This window comes from Corvus cornix, chromosome 12 (genome assembly GCF_000738735.6).
Source record: "Corvus cornix cornix isolate S_Up_H32 chromosome 12, ASM73873v5, whole genome shotgun sequence".
In the NCBI taxonomy this organism is placed as follows: Eukaryota; Metazoa; Chordata; class Aves; order Passeriformes; family Corvidae; genus Corvus; species Corvus cornix.
The window spans coordinates 12,114,501-12,133,587 of record NC_046342.1 but is presented as its reverse complement, the minus strand read 5'-3'; the positions used below and the strand labels follow the sequence as shown (position 1 = coordinate 12,133,587).

The 19,087-nt window shown below is 38.3% G+C and overlaps 1 protein-coding gene across 2 annotated transcripts in view; it reads left to right on the top strand.

The window, feature by feature from the left end:
- Nucleotides 1–12,198: 12,198 nt before the first annotated feature.
- The window catches only part of CFAP20DC (CFAP20 domain containing), a 72,631-nt gene continuing 65,742 nt past the window's right edge, over nt 12,199–19,087 (top strand). For both annotated transcript variants that reach the window (XM_010390177.4, XM_019280247.3), the window contains exons 1-4: nt 12,199–12,306; nt 13,220–13,437; nt 16,655–16,742; nt 18,958–19,047. In XM_010390177.4, the coding sequence (XP_010388479.4) occupies nt 16,707–16,742; nt 18,958–19,047 (126 nt within the window). In that variant the 5' untranslated portion in view covers nt 12,199–12,306; nt 13,220–13,437; nt 16,655–16,706. The remainder of the gene's footprint in view (nt 12,307–13,219; nt 13,438–16,654; nt 16,743–18,957; nt 19,048–19,087) is intronic.

The following is a 19,087-nucleotide window of genomic DNA, read 5'->3' as shown; positions in this document are numbered from 1 at the left end:
CAAGTACAAGTGCAAATCATTTTCCAACAAGTGGAAAATCATCATTTATTCGAAACAAAAATTCAAATGTATCCAAGTATAAATTCATTAACTTTAGGCAGCTTGAGAAGTTCAGAGTATTCTGCCTGGCAAAAAAAAAGTCTGAAACTAGGCACTAAATTTTATTAAAAATCCATTTTTAATCCAGATTAACTCAAAATCCAGATAAACTATCACACTTGAAGATTTACTGCATTTTCTGTATAAGATAAATGCTGAAGTCTTCATTTAAACTCAAGTGCAGACCCTAACTATAAAATTACCACTAGAACTTCTGGAAATCCATATGGAGAGCTTTTCTGGTGCGGAAAGACATATATTATTACATTAAGATCAGCAGGGCCAAGAAAGTGGCTCTGTATTTGAAACAGTTTTAGCACAAAGTACAATGTCTTTGTAAGGGATGTGCATAGAAGAGAACTTTATCTTAATGCTTTTGCTGTGGGAAATGAAGTTTAAGGAGTATGATTTTGTTAAACCAAAAAGCAAGTGCAAATATCTGATAAGTGATATACCAGATGTGTGTGAACAGAATGAAGGTTGTCTTGTCAAGTATTGCAGAAAATGATATCTATGTTTGTATTAGGGACAGATACCTCAGGGAAAAAAAAAAAAAAGAAAAGAAAAGGAGCATTTGATTTCATGAGTAGAAAACATTCATCTGACAGATTAATTATTTTTGAAGCAACAGCAGCAATGAGCTGATTAATACATGGAGCTCTCTATCTCCATGCTCGTATAACCATCACATTAAGTAAATTCCATTTCCCTGAAAAGATTCTGACTTACTGAAAGGTCTTTATGCACTTATAAATGTGTCAACAAGTGACAAGGAGGTAATAGTTTCCAGGAGGTATTACTGCAATGTATATTTGATAATGAAATTTGCTGGGTAAATTAGCCAAAGAAAAAGTATAAAGGTCTAATGGGCTTAGTATACCTTTCAAAGAAGCACACACTGCTGGCTGTAGCAAAGATATGATGCATGCTTTCTGCAGTGGAGTATCACAACCAGCCAGACAGAGAAGAACTTACCTGTTTGCAAGGGAGATATTTTTACAAATAAATTTGGCCATGAGCATGAAGTCTTTTCTTTGACAAACCAATCCTCATTACCACAGTCAACAGTTTACCAAAAAAAATTACTAGATCTACTAATATCTAGATCACTGCAACTTTCCCACTTCAGGAACCCTTTACTGGATATCCACCAAGGGTCCCTGACCACTTAAATCATAAGGTGTCACTGCTGTTCTGATCCCTAAACAGATTGTTCAAACTAGAAAGTGATAAACAGCAAACCAACAGGTCCATTCTGAACATTTGGATACTTTCAATTTGTACTGAAATTAAGATTTTTAGATTTGCAATTAAGGTGGAGATTCAGAGACTTCTGGGGGCTGTTCAGAGAGCACACATTGGGAATTTTATGCCCCAAAAAATTAATATAAATCAAACTCAAAGCTTCTACTCTACAAAAATCACTTAAAATCACTCTTGTTAATAGTTTAGATTAGCCATACCAGCTAAATAGGGTAATGAGTGCTACTTATTACGCTGGAGAGCAGAGCTGCCTAAAAGCAGAAATCAAAATCTCAAGGATTTGAAGATGCAGAGCACTGGGGAAGCCATTTGACCAGTACTCAGTCATACACTCAGATTATATGATGAGTGGCTTACAAGGAAGGATTCAAGTGTCAGAAATGTGTCATGTGCTATCGTGGGATGCTATTTAACATGTATATCACTTTTGTCACTTCAGCTCATTGTCTAAGAAAAGGAAAAACCTAGCAGGATGTAGTAAAATGGCAATGGTATATTTATGTAAATGCATCCTTCTCATAAAGATTCTCATCAAACAAGATGAATTACAGTTCATTGTCAACTTGAGACAAATGATAGAATATCAGAATATTTTACAGGTATGCAATTATTATCATCTGGAAGAACCCAATTGAAAGGGGTGATGTGAAGCAGTGGAGAGCTCTGGGACAGGATTTCCTTAAGTAAATACATCCCATATTTCTGTAGAGAAAAAATTCACGTTGCAGAGTTCTATATTAATATAGAACCATGAAAAAAACTTTGTAAAACTATACTGGTATGTTAATGGACTAGGTCTTCAAAATAGGAACCAGATTTATATTTCTTCTTATGAAATGCAACAAGTCCTTTCAGATTCTTTCAGAAGTGAAAAGAATTAATGTTGATTTCTGGAAGTGTGAGAAATTATGTTTTATCTGTAAATACAATATCTTTATGGATTCCAGTGTGAAATTAATACATCACCACTACATAAAATGTATAATTCATATACTGATGCCCAGTCAGATGTAGCAGCCATGAAAACTGGGGCATCTGCAAATCATCAGCATACATCTGCAAAATAAGTGATGGCAAAAATCCTCTAAAGGTGGACTATGTGGGGGGCTTTTTAAGTATCAAATTTTCACTGCATCTACCTGTTACCTTTGCAAGCTAAGATTCAAAAATGGAAATAATACCTAGAAAAGAAGATAAGTTTGTTTGTTTGTTTGTTTGTTTGTTTGTGTGTGTTTGCTTAAAATCATTATCATGTCTAAATAGGAAGCAAATTAGTTGTTTTGAACTCTAGAAGACAAACAAGTATATACAATGAATATAATTATGGTACGAGCTCTAGGAGAACAGTAGGGGCATATATTGAAACGATGTAGCTTGTCAGTGCTGCTGAGAGCGGGATTTGGGAAATACAGTGAGCAAATCAGAAGCTAGTGACACAGACCATAGGCAGACCCTCACAAACTCCCATTTACTTTGAGTCCTTCTCTGTTGTGGACCAAAGTGTGAAGGATCCTCCCTAGCACATCCAGAAGGTCACAGATCTCTGATGAAGTCACTGTGAGCAGATTGCAAGGGACACCATGGGACAAATAACAGGTACCATGGAAGTGAATAAAAGTAGTGTGTAAAGTTGTGGATTAGCTTGTCAGTAATTTAAACAAAGAAAAGGTAGATATCCTGAATATAAATTTATATACCAAGAAACAAAAAAGTATCCCAAAGAAGCCAGAATCTGTACAATATATTTACTGAGAGAAAGAATTGAGTGGATTTGAGACAGTGTGCATAAAAAGTATTCAGTGTCTGATGTAGTGGATATCACAGTCACAGAGTAAAAATGAGGGAATAAAAATGCCATGTGTCTGCCATGGCTGGAGTGCCAGAGTATAGGGCTCACAGCAGGAAAAGCAGGAAAAGCCAGTGCAAAACACCTCATTTCTGTGGCTCTTTACAGGGATCTCTTTCACATTTCAGCTCAGTGCCAATGTCCCCACGTAACCAGAATACGGCCTGAAAAACAATTGACTTTGTTGCATGAACCTCAGAGTATTCCCCCAAAGCATTCCTACTCATCCTTAGGGGAAAATGCTGACAGGATTTGCAGGACCTTGCACAGAAGCCACAGGAGACGGAGGCCTCATTCTCCTCTCAATTACCCAAGGCTATACAAAAAAATCCCTCTCCCCCACTGAGCCTGATCCCGCTTTGCTCACCAGCTGCCATTCACTGTTCTAATGGCTTCAAGCAGCCCTAAAGCCCATTAGCCATTCACTGGCAAGAAATGGGACATTTCCAAAGCATCCCGAATGTGCTGCAGTCCCAAGCTGTGAGCACAGCCTCTACAGACACTGGCAGAGAAATGAGGGGAGGTGAGTTTTCACTAGGAATTGCAGCAGAAGATGGATGGCTTCAGGGTGCTTATGGCATAAAAGATGGCCTTTAAGTCACCTTCATATGTAGCCACAAATGAGGGTCTGGCTCTTTGCACAGGACTAAAACATGAAAAGAATCTTTTAGAAGGATACAAGAGCAAAGAAGCATTTTGTACTGGCTAGTCCCGTTCTCCCTGCTGTGATCTCCACACATTGGCACACCGGCCTTGACAGATGCAAGGCATTTTTTGTTCCTTCACTCTCATTTTGCAGTGGTGGCACAACTACAAGAAACACTGTGAATCCATTAATCAATTACTCTCAATATCCAACTCCTCCTCAGACCAAACAGATGTCCCACAAACTTGTCACTGCATGTCTCAGGGTGCCTTTGTGAAAAAAGTTGTTTGGTTTGTTTTACTTAAATAAAGAATTAGCAGAAGAAGCTACATGTAAGGTTTGAGGAATAAGCAGAACTTGGTATCACAGGATCATAGAATGGTTTTGGTTGGAAGGGAACTCAAAATCATCTTGTTCCAACTCCCCTGCCATGGAGGCAGGGACACCTTCCACCAGATCAGATTGCTCAGGTCTCCATCCAACCTGGTCTTGAACACTTCCAGGGATGAGTTATCCACAATTTCTCTGGGCAGCCTGTTCCAGTGTCTCACCACCTTCTGAGTAAAGAAGTTCTTCCTAACATCTTACCTAAATCTCCCCTCTTGTAATTTAATTTTTCTTTGCCCCTACACCTCTCACGGGAAAACTGTTCCAGAATTTTACTTCATCAACAACTAAAAATGTCCTTTTAGTTTCCAAATTTAATTGTATTTATGATTGCTTTATACTCATTTGTCCTTTTGCCAACACTGCTCTTTAGCTTCAGCACTTCTTTTGCTTCCTCAGTCATTTCCCATACACAAGCTTGCAACTTATTAGTCTCCAAATGCATGACCTTGCACCACACAGCAGTGAATTTCATCTGATTTTCACTACTCCAGGCCTTAAGTTAATCCACTTCTTCCTAGCTGACAGGCTGCTCCTATTCAGAGCTCTTTCATCTGTGTATTTCACACATACACATCTCTTTTTTGGGAAAACGATATGAACAAAAATACCAAAAAAAAATTAGTCAGAAGACCAGTTCTTAAAAATTGTACTGTAACCTAGTCCTTCAATTAAAATTTTACAGTGTCTCCTGCAGTTCTCAGACCCTCACATGATTCTTTACTTGCTTTGTAACTTTCTTTCTGATGAGCATTATCCCTAATTTCCCTAGGAGATGCCAGATCACATACGCAACTACAGTCCAGCTAGAGTCCAATTGCATTTTCCTATATAGAAAATGAGTTATCTTATCAATGAGGTCCTGATAGATTTATCCTCAATGTATTCCATCAAATCAGTGCTGAGCAGTGGCCAAAAGGACAAGTTGCTGAAAGATTGTTTGCAAAAGTGCCAGGTGCTGTATATTTTATCCAGCCCAGTTCACCTTCATTGCTCATAACCCAAACTTCTGTTAGTGGCTAATGTGACACCAGTGCCAATGTTTGCCCCTGCCAGGCTGAACCAAGTTCCATCATCACTTGGACCTGAGTACCCCTATTTATCTCAGCAGCTATCCAGGGGCACAGAATCCTCCCTGTCTTCCCTGTCTTTAGATTCATGTTGTAGCAAGGTGCAACATAGTCTGTAGTAGACTGTGGTAGAAAATTGCAACTCTAGCAGTAAGCTCCAAAAACAACAGAAAGTTCGGTCAGGGAAGGGACAAGGCAAAAATGTGATCTCTTCTTCCAGATTCGTGACATTCATAAACACAGTTTCACATCATCATGATGGCACTGGTGTGCAGGACTGCTGAATTATGCCAGTTTGATTTGCGTCCCAAACTTCTACAGAAGCTGGAGGTAACACAACAGAAATTGAAGAGATTGAAAAACTTTTTCTATTTTAGCAATTCCCTAAAGCCTATTATTCTACAGTTACTTTGCATCTGGCTTTATTCATAAGACCTAATGATGAAAGCATTCAAACTATATTAGCAGAGTTCTGTGAAAGCTCAGATCATCAGTGCAAACAAAAGCATCGTGTGCTTTCACCTTAGCAATACATCCTGGTAAGAAGTAAATAAATGTACCACTCCCCAAACTATCCTCTGTGAGAGTGGCTGCTGCTCTACAGGCAACCCCAAGAACTTGGTTCATTAATTTAAAATTAAAGTCAGAGTAATTCAAGTTTTATCCTTTCAGAGGAATCAGTTAAAAGTCATACAGAAGTCATGCTTTGGAAGGGAGCAATGTATTTATGTCACATATTTTGCCTACTGCAAAGTCATTGCAAGCAAGCACATAAATGTATAATAGGAATTTCACATTCACTTTGGTAGGTTTAAATTTGTTCATGCTCCCCTCATGACAGAAGAATTTGTCAGCTCCCTCTCAGAAATATATAGAAACATTTGTTTTAACTTGTTTAAAATGAACCTACTAAGAAATTATCTAAGACATGGCTCCCCTCCTTTTCAGTCTGCTTACAATAGAAAAATAAAATCTGGCTGCATCTGAAAGAGGAACACAGCCTTAATTTCTACCAGCACTGGAGGTTTTGACAACCAGCTACTCAGTCATAACGCAGTAAATATTGATTTACATTTCAGATCAAGGATATGAACAAAAGACCAAAGACAGTTAACTTTCAGAATACACTGTATTACACAGAAATGTAAGACATTAGGTCAAGTACTCCAAATCTTCCTCTCAAAATTGGTGACATTTTTTAGTCTTACTTCATATGGAATATCCTAAGACATTAAGCTCCTGAAAGGTTTATGAGAATCAACAGCAGGGTGCAGAACAGATGTTATTGATGCTGCCATTAGTGAAAGGTGGGAAGAAATTAAGTCACTACTCATTTTCTTTGGCAGCAGCCAGGCTGACTGGCTGTCCACTCAGCACAGCTACTGTTGGTCACAGCACAGACTTTCTTTTCTGGCTGCTGAACAGAAAAAGAACAGAAAGGAGTTTGGACATCTGGGAACTCTGCACTGCAGGAAGAGTTTTAGGAAAGGAGAAACTGGTCAAGATACAAGATAAATGACCATGGATGTAGAAATGTGAAAATATTACAGAGGGAAAAGGAAAAACAAGTGGGGTTGGTGTTTTAAGGGAGTCACGAGAGACAGAGGAAGTTGAGGTTTTTAGACAGGAGGAACTCAGGGCACAAATCTGCATGATATCTGTCTTTGTGAAGATTCTTTTTCAGAGAACAATTTTGTAAGAGCCAAAATGAAGAATGCTTCATGGAATCCAGTGACTCAATCCAAATGAATTAATTGAAATCTGCAGATGCTCTTTATTTCTCAAAATCTGTATTTGTGTTTTTAGGTTTAGTTCTATTCCCAATGTGCAAAGAATTTTATTTGAAAGTGCTTGGATTTCTGAAAAACCAACATTAATTTATAAAGATTAATGTAAAAGATAACCCAACAGAGGCATTTATATGCAGTGCATACTGTGAGAAACCTTAAACCCTAACAATGTGAACAATAATTGAATAAAAAAACAGTATCAAAACACTAAACAAAAATCTGACAAGTTGGATGAGCAACATCAAACTATATATCGACTTCTTTTTCTATCTTGTCAGTAAAAATAAAATCAAAAGTAGAAAGAAAGGAAAATAAGCCCCACAGTTATCAGAACAAATAAAGGCTCTGTTTATCCCATCTCAGCACAAAAGAACACAGGAAATGTCAGAATAGAAGAGCCCATTTTGATCCATTGCAACCAATATCTTTCTTTCTAATATTTTATGCTGCTTCAAAGGAAATACTCTGTGGCATTCTTGTTCATTGTACAAAGTATGTGATGGAGAGATGAAGAAATTCCTCTGTGAGTCCAGACAGCCATCCATTTTAACGCTGGATCATGAGGCTGCTTGTGAAATTCCAATTTTTATTCTTGTCTGGGCAAGTTACTAAAACTTTTTAGGTATTATAAACTATCTGCCATAAGAATATCCCAATAATAGTAAATAACTGGTTAAATTTTTTTTTGTATATACAAATCACAATCAATGGGATAAAGACCATCGGTACATTTCAGAGGCAAAACTCTGCAGCATTGGACTGGTGTGGGAGAGTGTTTCATTCCAGACTGAGAACACTCTTCTCCGATTTATAATAGATAATGTGCTGAGTGCATTATACAGAAAATGTACAACAATTTCTTAAGAAATCATTGGCACCTTAATTGGGTTATAAAAATCAATAGTTTATCATTTAATGAATTTACTGGACAGAGAAGAGTGGTTATGCTATTTAGAGTTCCCACCAGTCATCCAGAGGCTGTTTTTTTTAATCCTATTCAAAAATTCTCTGAATCAAAGAAGCATGACCAAACTAAAAAGGCATTAGACAAAATATCCTTTTACACTGCAAACCTGAAATGAATCAATCGATTGGTATTGTTTGGGATGTTTGAAGAATGTAACTCCTGTAAGCCCAATAGCAGGTGCAAAGAGAACGTTTTTCACTCTAACATAACTCGGCAAACTTAAGCACAGGTTGCTTCAATAATAAAGCAAACCATGGCAGGTTTTCACTTTTCCTGTACGCTTTCCTTGTTGCTACATAGCTTTAACAAACTATCTTGAAGGAATGAAGGGCATTAGCACATACACTGCATAAAGCTGATGGCTCTTTCAGTTACAGAAATTCACCACCTTTCTTCAGATGGTACCACATTTATTTTTATCTGTAAATAGATTCCAGTTGCCTCAAAATAAACCAAACAAAGCATAAAAGAGGAACAGATTCATAATCTCTTTAGCTGTGTGCTGGTTGTCTTTCTACATCCATGAATGCTGGCTAACTAGCTAGGCATCCTCATTAAATACATCTTCATGATTTTAAGGGTTTAAATGCCTGCTCTGAACTGAAATGTGGCCAGCTGGTCACATGGGTGGATTCCTATAAAGCCTGACAAGATATAAGCAGCCAGTTTTCCACTTTCAAGTATTACTGTCTGTGGACTCAATGCTTTCTGGAGTGGTGCAACACATTTATTTTACAGAAAGACCATGATTTTTTTCAAGCTTTGTCAACAGAATTAGTCTGGTGGTGGAGAGTTGTCTTTGCTCTCAACTCAACACTGTCCAGTGTGGTGTAAAGAATAGGCAGATGCAGAAGGAATGTCTCCACAACTTTTCCATCCCTGCTGCAGCTGTCTATCCCCTTGACAGTCCCTTTGACCATGACCCTCCTGGAGTCCCCTTCCACATTTGAGCATCAGGACTACATCAGTAGTAGTGTGAGCGTCAGTGAGAGGAAACTTTGTGAAAGTCTAATCTTGGAAGTACACACCACAGAAACTGGCCCAAATGTGTTTTGTCATAACTATCCACAACCCTCAATAAGGATTCTTACACAATGTCTATAGATTAAATATTTTTGTGGCTTTGGAAAATAGGTTGTGAACTGATTTGCAATTTTAACATATTTACCCAAGAACAGTCTTCTGCAAATTGCTGCTTTCTGAACCAAAGGTGTTACTCCACCCTTCTAAAAGCAAATACTAAAGCTGATGGAGAGATTATATGCATCTCTCACAGAATTTATTTTGTTCTAGAAGATCAAACAGACAGTCATGCTAATTAATAAACTTCACTTTTTTATTTATTTGAACAGTATTTCTATCAAAAGACCAACGTAAAAATAAAATCAACAAAAAATTCAGAGCACATGTACATGGCTGAAGAAGGATGAAGCATTCTGCTGGAAATGGTTCAGAGATCCACAAATAGTAGCAGATACAATGGTGACCATGCAGTTAAATTACCCTGCATGATGTAATCTTGGCAAACGTACTCCTAGGAAGGTCACTGGCTGAGCAGGAATGTTCAGAGGAAATGCAGAGTGGCTTGGCACTGGGGCAAGTACGCCTTGGCTCCATGGCAGCTGTTACCAAGTGAAGGCTAAGCAGGCAGCAATTCACATCGTGTCTTCCTTCCCTACACATCAAGAATGGCAAGAAGAAACTACAGAAAATTTCATAGGATGCCTGGGTATCTTCTTTTTTAGCTTAACTTGCATTTATAATATATATAGATCTCAAGACCTACCATGACATTTTACAAAATACAGTAGGAACTAGAAAGACAAGAGATCTCCAGACTACATGAACTGACAGTCTTAAAAAGCACAAACCAAACCTATTCAGAACAATACTGTACAGAACAGACTGGCCAGTGGTTATTAGAGCTGAAATGGAGCTTTACACAGAGGGAAGGGAGACTGTTCCAAGTGTGAGCAAGAGTATGTAAATGGTATGTTTGCAAAGTCAGAAAAGGATGAAGGAAATTACAGAACTATTCCTATGGATACAAACCCAAGCTATGTCAGTGGGGGTCCTTTAAAAATGGCTGGGTTTAATACCACACATCAGATATCTAGTGCACATTGAATACTCTCCTAAATTAAATCAATTCATTTCCCAGCATGATGCTCCTAACTCCTCAGTATTTTAATTTAAGACAGGAGACCTAACCACACATTGTGCTTAGGTTATTTATGAGAAGAAGGGATGTTCATGTGTTCCAAGACACAATAGGAATCTCTTCACTGAAATATGTTCTAACATGTAAGGGGTGAAGATAAATGTATATGAGTTCTCACAGTTTTTCCGAATTATTACCTAAGCAGCTGGTGAGCACTCATCAGCCTTTCCAGGGCTTTAGTAGATGTACACTGCACAGAGGCTTCAAGTATTTAGCCAAAGAAAAGTACATAACCCAGCAGCTCAGGTACCAACAGCAGCTGACCTAAAGGTGCAATCTTAAAGAATTCATCATTCACACCTTGATTGTCTCATCATTACTTTTACAGTGTTCCCCACATCACCGTAATTCCAAAATAGACTATGGACGCATGATGTGCTCAGGCTACAGATGAACTAAATTTAATGACACAAGATTCCTGGCTAGTCTTACATCACCTGCAACTTTTGAGTCATAAGATATGAGGTTTTCTCTGTAAAACTGGAAAAAACAGGGAAAAAAATTCCCCTCACAGTATGTCTAAAACCAGTTTCCTGTGGCAGCTGGGAAAGGGTAATTGGGCAGCCCAGATTTGCCCCCAGCACGCAGGTAGCTCCTTATACCTTACACTCACAGATGGCTGCTTCATATGCCATTTGAACTTTAGGCTCTTTAGCCCAAATCTCAGCTTTTAACTGGAATTTCTAAACTACTCAGGCCTTTGCATAACTCCTGTCAGAGAGGATGCATGATTTTTAGATACAGTATTATGTGTAACTAATTTCAAAACTACTTCAGGTTATACCGCCTGTAATGAACTATGTAGTTTCTGTTGGCTACTGAACTCCACAATAGTTTTTTAACCTTTCTTTTGCTATCATCATCTCTCTTCTGTCCTCGTTCTATTAACTGTTTTTATTTAATAACCTGTAGCTCTGCTTTGGTATTATTGTTTTCCTTATCTCCAGTACCCAAGAACTCAAATCAGTGTAATCCAGTGTATGATAAAGCTACACTGGATTTCTTTGAAAATCCTAAGGTAAAATGAGAAAGCTAAATACATCCTAAAGCTGATTTAACTCATTCCCTTCCTTGGCAAAATCAGGATAGTACCTTTCAGGAGGAAAAGCGAGGAAGGTGAGCAAGTGATGGTGGGCTGAGCACAGTTGGTCCCATTGGTGGCTCAGCCCTTCCAGTTCATATATGTCAATATGCCGTGATAGGTTACAAAGTTCTTAATAATTGCTCTTCGTAGAAACATTAAGACCCACTTTGAGGAAGAAAATGGTATTTCAGCATTTTTCTGTGAAAAGGCTACAAAGTTTCATGAAGAAACGCTGTGATCAAAAAAGCAGTCGCTTCAAGGGAAGATCTTGTTTGACTAATACCGCATTATAAAACCCCAGATCAAATTAGTTCCCCATAACCTTGTTCCCAGAGATTTTTGAAGCCATCGGGAGGTGTTTGTCTGTACTTGCCAGTGATGTTAAACCAATGGGGCCGTCCTTCTTGCTTTCTTCTCGTAGGGAAAAATGCCAGACCACCGAGGCCAGTGTAATTCCTTAAAAACCAAGGACTTTGATATGGCTGCTGTAGCTCATCCTTCATCCCTCTCACAAAAAAAAAAAAAAAAAAAAAAAAAAAAAAAAAAAACAAACAAAACGAAACGAAGAAGAAAAACGAAACAAAACAAAACAAAAAATTTTAGAGAATGAAGCCTTAAAGGGTAAAGGGCAAATATATTGAATGAGTTGACATGTCAACGACATTTGCGCTCGAGGGACCTGCACGGGCCCTGGGTGTCACGGCGTCATTTCACACACGCTGGGGGCCAGCAGAGGCTCTGCGGCAGCCCCGGCCAGGTGTGAGGGACTTGGTTGCGGGGGCGCAGCCGCCGCCAGACACCGGCAGCCGCCGCCAGACACCGGCACCCCCCGCACCCCCAAGGGGCCGCGCAGGCGAGCCCGAGCCGGTACCGGCCCTCAGGGGCCGCCCCGCCCGCGCCGCCATCTCCAACGGCCCCGCCGCCCTCACGCAGGTGAGACCCGGCGGGGACGGAGCTCCCCAGGCTCGGCGGCCCCGGCCCCAGTTCCGATCCCCATCCTGACGCCGACTGCGATCCTGAACCCAACAACAGCTCCGGCGGAGGGGCGGGGGGGCTGCGGCCGTGCTGCTGTAGCTGCGCAGGGAAGGGGGGCCGCAGGTTGTCGTGGGTGTTGTGTCAAAGCGTCTTGCGGTCCTATTTTTATAAAGCAAGAGTCCCGATTTTAAGTTCTTTTTCCCCTTAATTCTGCACGTTATGCATAAAAGCCGTTCTGCTTCGCGCGTTGGAGCACCAGTAGTTTTGCAATAGCTTATTAATGGTCTTCTTGCCCATTTATTATGCTAACTTGTATTTTGAGAAAATATATAGCGGTGTTACAAACCCAGCTTTAAATATTTAATGTGTGGAATTCATTTGTCTGGGAGATACTAAAACCTTTCATCAGTGATGAACTGCTTTCCCTGGCGTGTCCCAGCCGCCATAAATCAGCTCTGGCTTTGGGCCCATGATGGTGAGTTATATGTATGAACAGTCGTGGGTCTAAGCCTGCGTGCCCTGCCAAAAATAGTGTATTCGTGTCATTTTTCAATGCAAATTAGTAGTAAGTGCAAATTCACTTTATTTTGCTTCACGAATTTGACTTTAGAATAGAAAATCTTAAATAAACACAGCTTTTCCAACATCGGGATATTTATCAGAAACATGTATTCATATACTTATGTAAATAGTGTCTTTTAAGACAAGGGACTAACCATGACTATGAAGGGGTTTAGGTTTGTGTGAGTCTGACCATCCCTGTCTCTCCTGAATTTAGAACAGTGCTTAGTACTAATTAGATTAAGAAAGCATGAAGGTCTGTTTGCATTTGCTGTTCATGAAATACTCTTTTTGCTTATTACTTTCAAAGGACCAATTGTTGGAATCCTGGGGCTACATAAACACCAAATATTATTGAAAAATACATAAGAAGCTGTCATAGAACGGAGATATTTCTGCGGAGTCCTAAGTGGCTTGTGTGAATGGAAAGAATAAGGGGCACTTTGGACACTGCTACTTTATTATCAATTATAAGAAACATGGTGAAACTAATGATCAAAGTCACTGCACAAACCAAGGCATCACAAGGTAAATCCTGATAGGACTCTATTCAAAGATAAGTATCTTTAATTGTTGCTTAACTTTATAAGTTACATTCTTGATTGTTTGTCATTGACTGATACCTTAAGCCTGTATTTCCAGTTGGACTGACATACTAAAGTACATGGTTCAGGGCAATAAAAAAGTAAGTTTGATCTGTGACTGAAAAATGAGAAAGCTACTAGTTTATGGCATTCTACAAAGATGTCATAAAATTCCTATTTATTTGATAACTATGCAAAAAATTGAGGACTTGCATTTCAAATTGCTGTTGATTTTTTTAAAATAGTCCCTCTGGATTTCAAATGCTCTTGATGTTTAGAATTTCTGGAGGGACTGGGAAGGGGAAAGGTGAAAAGAGGAAAAATACTGCAACTATCAATTTTCCAGACCATTCTCTGCTTTAAGAATAGGTTACTATTATTAAAGACAATAATACTTGATGCAAAATGAAAACACTTTTTAACATTGCCTCAGTAATTACATGACAAATACATCATTCACTTAATGTTGGTAGTGGCTACAAATCTTAATAGCAAAGGTAATTTCTAGTCTTCATTTGTAGTAATGAAATTTGATAAGTTATAATTAAGCAATATATGAGCAAAGATGTGTTGCAATGTCACTTGCAGTATTTTTCCTGCCTTTTTGAAAAACAAATTGACATTTTGCTGATTTCACAGAGGTGTTTACAATTATCAGCTTTGTAGCTGAATGACTCATCCAAACACAAATGCTTAAAAACTTTGGGTCTAGTTTACCTTCCACTGAAGTTAGGAAGACGTTATGAATTTGGTACCTACAACAGTCATCAGTTTTCTGAGTCTGCATAAAATATGTTCTGCAAATTAGCAGATAGCCTACCTTGTCAATTTGTGTATCAGTTTAAAACACAACTGCATTGATGACAAATTTTAAGCCAGAATACTGGTAGTAGTCCCTGAAAGAGATGAGTTACTTTTTTCAGTCTCAGAACTGATAACTTTTTATACAGTGACTTTTAGTTTAGAATTCCTCAGGTTTATGTAGTCCTAATATTTTTCCCTAAGATGTAATAAGGCATAACAGAACTGCAGAATATATGAGGGCTGTGCTAGGTGCATTATGCTTGGCAAATCTGAAACTGATCTTTAAAGCAAAAGTTAGTGAAAGTACTTTGACCCAAGTAGAAAGCAGTGTATTCCTCTGCATCTCCTTCACTTTAAATTAATAATAAATAAAAACTGGGTGATGGTGAAATCCTCAGTCCTCGAATGACAAGTGCCTCAGAGTGTGAGTTACAGGGAGACACTCATCGTAAATATGTCCTGCAGGAGGGCTTGGCTCCTGTCTCTTATTCCCTACTGGTCCTTCACACTTTGCTCTGGCAAAGGGAATCAAAACAGTAGGTCACTGAGATTAGTTTCATGGTGCCACTGCTTCTCACTAAGATGTGAATCATACCATTTTGAGTAGTTCTGGCTTGTTTAAAGGCTGTAGATAATAACAAAGATAGGGCTGCAGACAGAAAAGTGAACAGTGATTTCAGAAATAAGTGATCTTTATGTTAAGTGAATATTTAGAGAGAAGGAAAGTCTAATACAGTCGCTTTAGAAGTGCATTTTTTAAAATATATTTCTAAAATGTCTAGTTCATAATTAAGTCTCTCAATATAACTATTAATGTAGTAATTTAAAAAAAAAAAAATTAAGCCACCAAGTGGAAAATTTGTATAGAAAATGGTCTAAAACATGGAAACTGGTGTTTTAGAAGTGCAGTGACAATATTAGTTAAATTTGATCAAAATACTAATTACAAGTTTTGATAGGCCTGTTATAAATGCTGTGGTTTATAATTTCATTTTCCTTATAATAAAAAGTAAAAATTAACTACTATTTCTGGCAGCATCATGGGATAAGTTTATAATATCTGATTGTTTTTCCATTTTTATTTTATTTACAGACAACTTTAAGATTCAATTATTGCTGATTAAAATAATTGTGAATAAATATCAATAGATTTCATCACATTTTCATGAATGAGTGATTTACTTCTTGAAATAGAATGCTGCTCTAGTCCTTTAAATGGATTCATTCTTCATGAACTCATGCATATTGTCACTGAATTTCTAGTACATTTGTAGTCATATTCATATTTCATAATTTTTTTAAGCTTTGTTACTTTTTGGTTGTGAGACTTGAGCTGTTCATTATGAAAAGCTGTATTTATAATCACCTGGTCAGCATATTGTTACTCTTCGTTAAGAAACTGGTTGCAGTCTGAAAAAATATCCAGTAATTAAAAATAAATTAATTCTTAAGTTGTTTGTACCCAAACTGAACAGGAACAGAATAAAGTATTTCAAATAAAAGTGAGGCAGAGTCTTGTGAAAGGATTTTTCTGTGAGTTGAGAAGCACTTTCAGTTCTCAGTGAAGGTGCTTGTTGTCTCTTGTGGCTGATTCACCCTGTCTGTGGAGAGTGACAACTTCCTTTGTGTTCAGGGTCTCTTCACTTTCTGTTGATGCCAGGTGAGCCCAGACACTCAGCGTGATCAAAGAGGAACGTGGGAGGCTTCCAGTATCAGTCCCTTCCCTTCCCACTGTTCTGATTCTATAACTGCAAGCATGTCTTAATTCACAGTGACTTGAGCAGCCCTCAAATAACTGAAGTGCTTGGTTTGAGTCATACAGTAATCATCCTCAAAGAAGAGTGCTGAATGTGAAAGAAGATAACTTGTCTCAGGAGTCTCTGCCAAATACCTCTAGATGAAGAGATTTCTCCTGCAGCTGCTCTATGTTTCTGCTTTTCTATATTGAATGTTAAGCTCCTCTTCAATGGATTCTGATGTTTTCCAGTGGGCACTTGATAACAAAGAACAATAAAAGATATATATCAAAGATGATTTCTAAGCATTTTTAAAGAATGAGGAAGTCTTCATTGATTAAAAATAGGGACTGACGTAAATGTACTAGTTTTACTTGGAATATAAGAGAAGGCGGCCCTGAGTACTTGATGCACAAAGAGAATATTTTCCAAGACACCGTCAATATTAATATTATTTTGGTGTTAATTCTTTTGCAGTAGCACTCTGAGGCAGTTGATATACATTTCTACTCTGAAAAATACTTTATAATAGTATTCACATATTTTAAAATATGGCTGGAGTGTCATTATAGGATTTTTTTCCTGTCAAATCCTAAATAAAGTTGTTTGTTTGTTTTTCAGCATAGCTTGCAAGTGTCTTTACTATATGAGAAGCTAAAATTATTTTCTGCTTATGAAAGCTGGAAAAATGTTCAAAAACCACTATCAGGTAAAACATAAATAATTTTATTTTTTACCCATTTTCATTTCATCTCTGAGAGAGCTCAATTAAAATAGCTTATCTTGAGAGGCAAAAAGTCCAGCTACAGGAGTATTTTGGAGTGTTTCATTATTCAGTATTTTTATAGAAGTGTTACGAAGTAGTGGGTAGCTGCTGATGCTGTCAGGTCTAGAATGGGCACCAACATGCGTTTGCCAGTGGCTTTTGTTCTTTACCCTTGTGGGCCAGGGAAGGCACATCTGCTTCCATGCCGTCATGGAAGGAGTCCCAGCTCCTAAGGTGTAGTCAGAAAAGGGGGTTGGTTTATTCTCTTGGTCCAGCACAAGCTTGTGACAACAGCAGTCACGTCATTTGGAACTTCATTATCACTTTTACTCTTTTCTGGCCTCTCTTTCCACCACACTTCACCTCCCTTTCTCTGCACTAGTCCCATCCCAAGAGAACAACCCACCCCAGCTACATTTTCCCCGCTGGTCCCAGATGTGCTACTTCTGTACCCAAAATTGGTATTTCTGATGCTGTTCCCTAGGCTGTGTCAGCTTTTCATGGAATTTCTGATGCCTAGCTGCCACTGGCTTTGCAGGATTGTGCTCCCCAAAGATGCCCCATACTCTCCTCCAGTTGATTGTGGAGTTTGGCAGTTTCTTGCCTAACTTCACTGGGGCCCCCCATGAGACCCAACCATCCTCCACAGCTCCAAGTAACTTTTGTCAGCTTCTTGCATCAGTGTTTGTTTGATATTTTCTCATGTCATGTCTGATCCTTTTCCATGTCCTGTCCACTCAAATCAGGGCCAACTCAAGGCCTGTGCGATTAACAAAATGTATTTGTAAAGATGGAAGAAAAAGCCTCGTTTAAGATTTGCTGCAAGCACATACAACTTGGCAGTTAAAAATCTTTTTTAACTTTTTGAGAGCTTGATCCTGTAGTCCTTAAATAAATCAGGTAACTTGGAAATTGATAATATACCATATTAAAAAATTCATCCATTATAAGTATAAAAAAGATTTTGAGTGCAGTTTATAGAATGCCATTTTGAATTTCCTTAGAACTTGCTACGTCCAGTCACTGGGATCAGCTGTGTGGCTGGAGCTGCCAGGTGCATGTGGGCAGAGAAAAATACCTAATTCATATACAGTGCAGAGTTGATGTTCTCTGAAAAACTAATCTGAGGAGCGTTTCTTTTGCTTGCCCCTCTTGCTCATTCTGACTTGCGGGCAATTGCTTGGGCAGCTGAGCATAAAGAGAATTGGGGAGTGCAGGCAGCTAGAAATGAGAAGGGAATGGCAGAGTTGTAATGATTGATTAGGTCAACCATGCTGCTGAAAAATGCTTAGCAAACTGTAGGCTGAGTGCATCAGATGTCACAAAAAATGCAACATCAAATGAGAAAAATATAGAAGCAAGTAATTCCCTAAGCAGAGGAGATAAAGCCAACCTCCCCAAGAGCCTGTGTTTAGATTCCTTGATATCTAATAGGGCACCTGCTCTGTGTCAGGAGTGTTCACCTGACAGGGACATCCATAATAATCTTTTTCCAGTAATAATTCTCTGTTGCCTCATGAAGGCTGTAGCCCTTACCTTTTCATGGTGATACTGACTGGAACAGATCTACCACCAGGCCACATAAATTGGCCAGAAAAATTAGTAAATTTTTGTTTGCTCAAATCAGGCTGGAATTTGGTAACTAGTAGAAAAGTTACTGCAAAATAGATAGGCCAAGCCATTCACATATGTAGACAAATGGTGTAAACTTCATTTCCATTGGAAATCAGACAAAACATCCAATCTGTAGCACCTTTTATTTTTCAGCAGCAGGTTTTAAAACTCATTTCATTTGGCAAATCATATAAATAAATCTTATCTAAATATAGATTAGTCATCTCCTGCATGGTTTTAGAATATTTACAGTAATTTTGCTTTTAACAGAATGACAGTATAAATAAAATCATTTAAAATACTCCATAGTATTCCTTCAATTTTATCTTCTGATCCTCTAGTAAAGCCAAGTATTGACTACGTGAATTGATATATTATAGTAGTCTAGAAGCTGTTATTGATATTGTGCTGTCTGACTGATCAGTAATGCTGACTGTGGTAACAGCATGATACAGAGAGGGATTCTTAGGTTCTCATCTTGACCTGAGAGCATTTGAGCTGAGCATTTGGCTGGATGATGTATCCTTAAAACATTTTGTCATAGGGTGGGCGGTTTGTTGAAGTATTCAGTGCTCAAGGCAAGAACCCAGGAGCAAAATGGAAGATATTTGGCAACCCATCAGCTATATCAAAAGTAAGTTTTTTAAGAAATCTATAAAACCTAGAGTATAAAC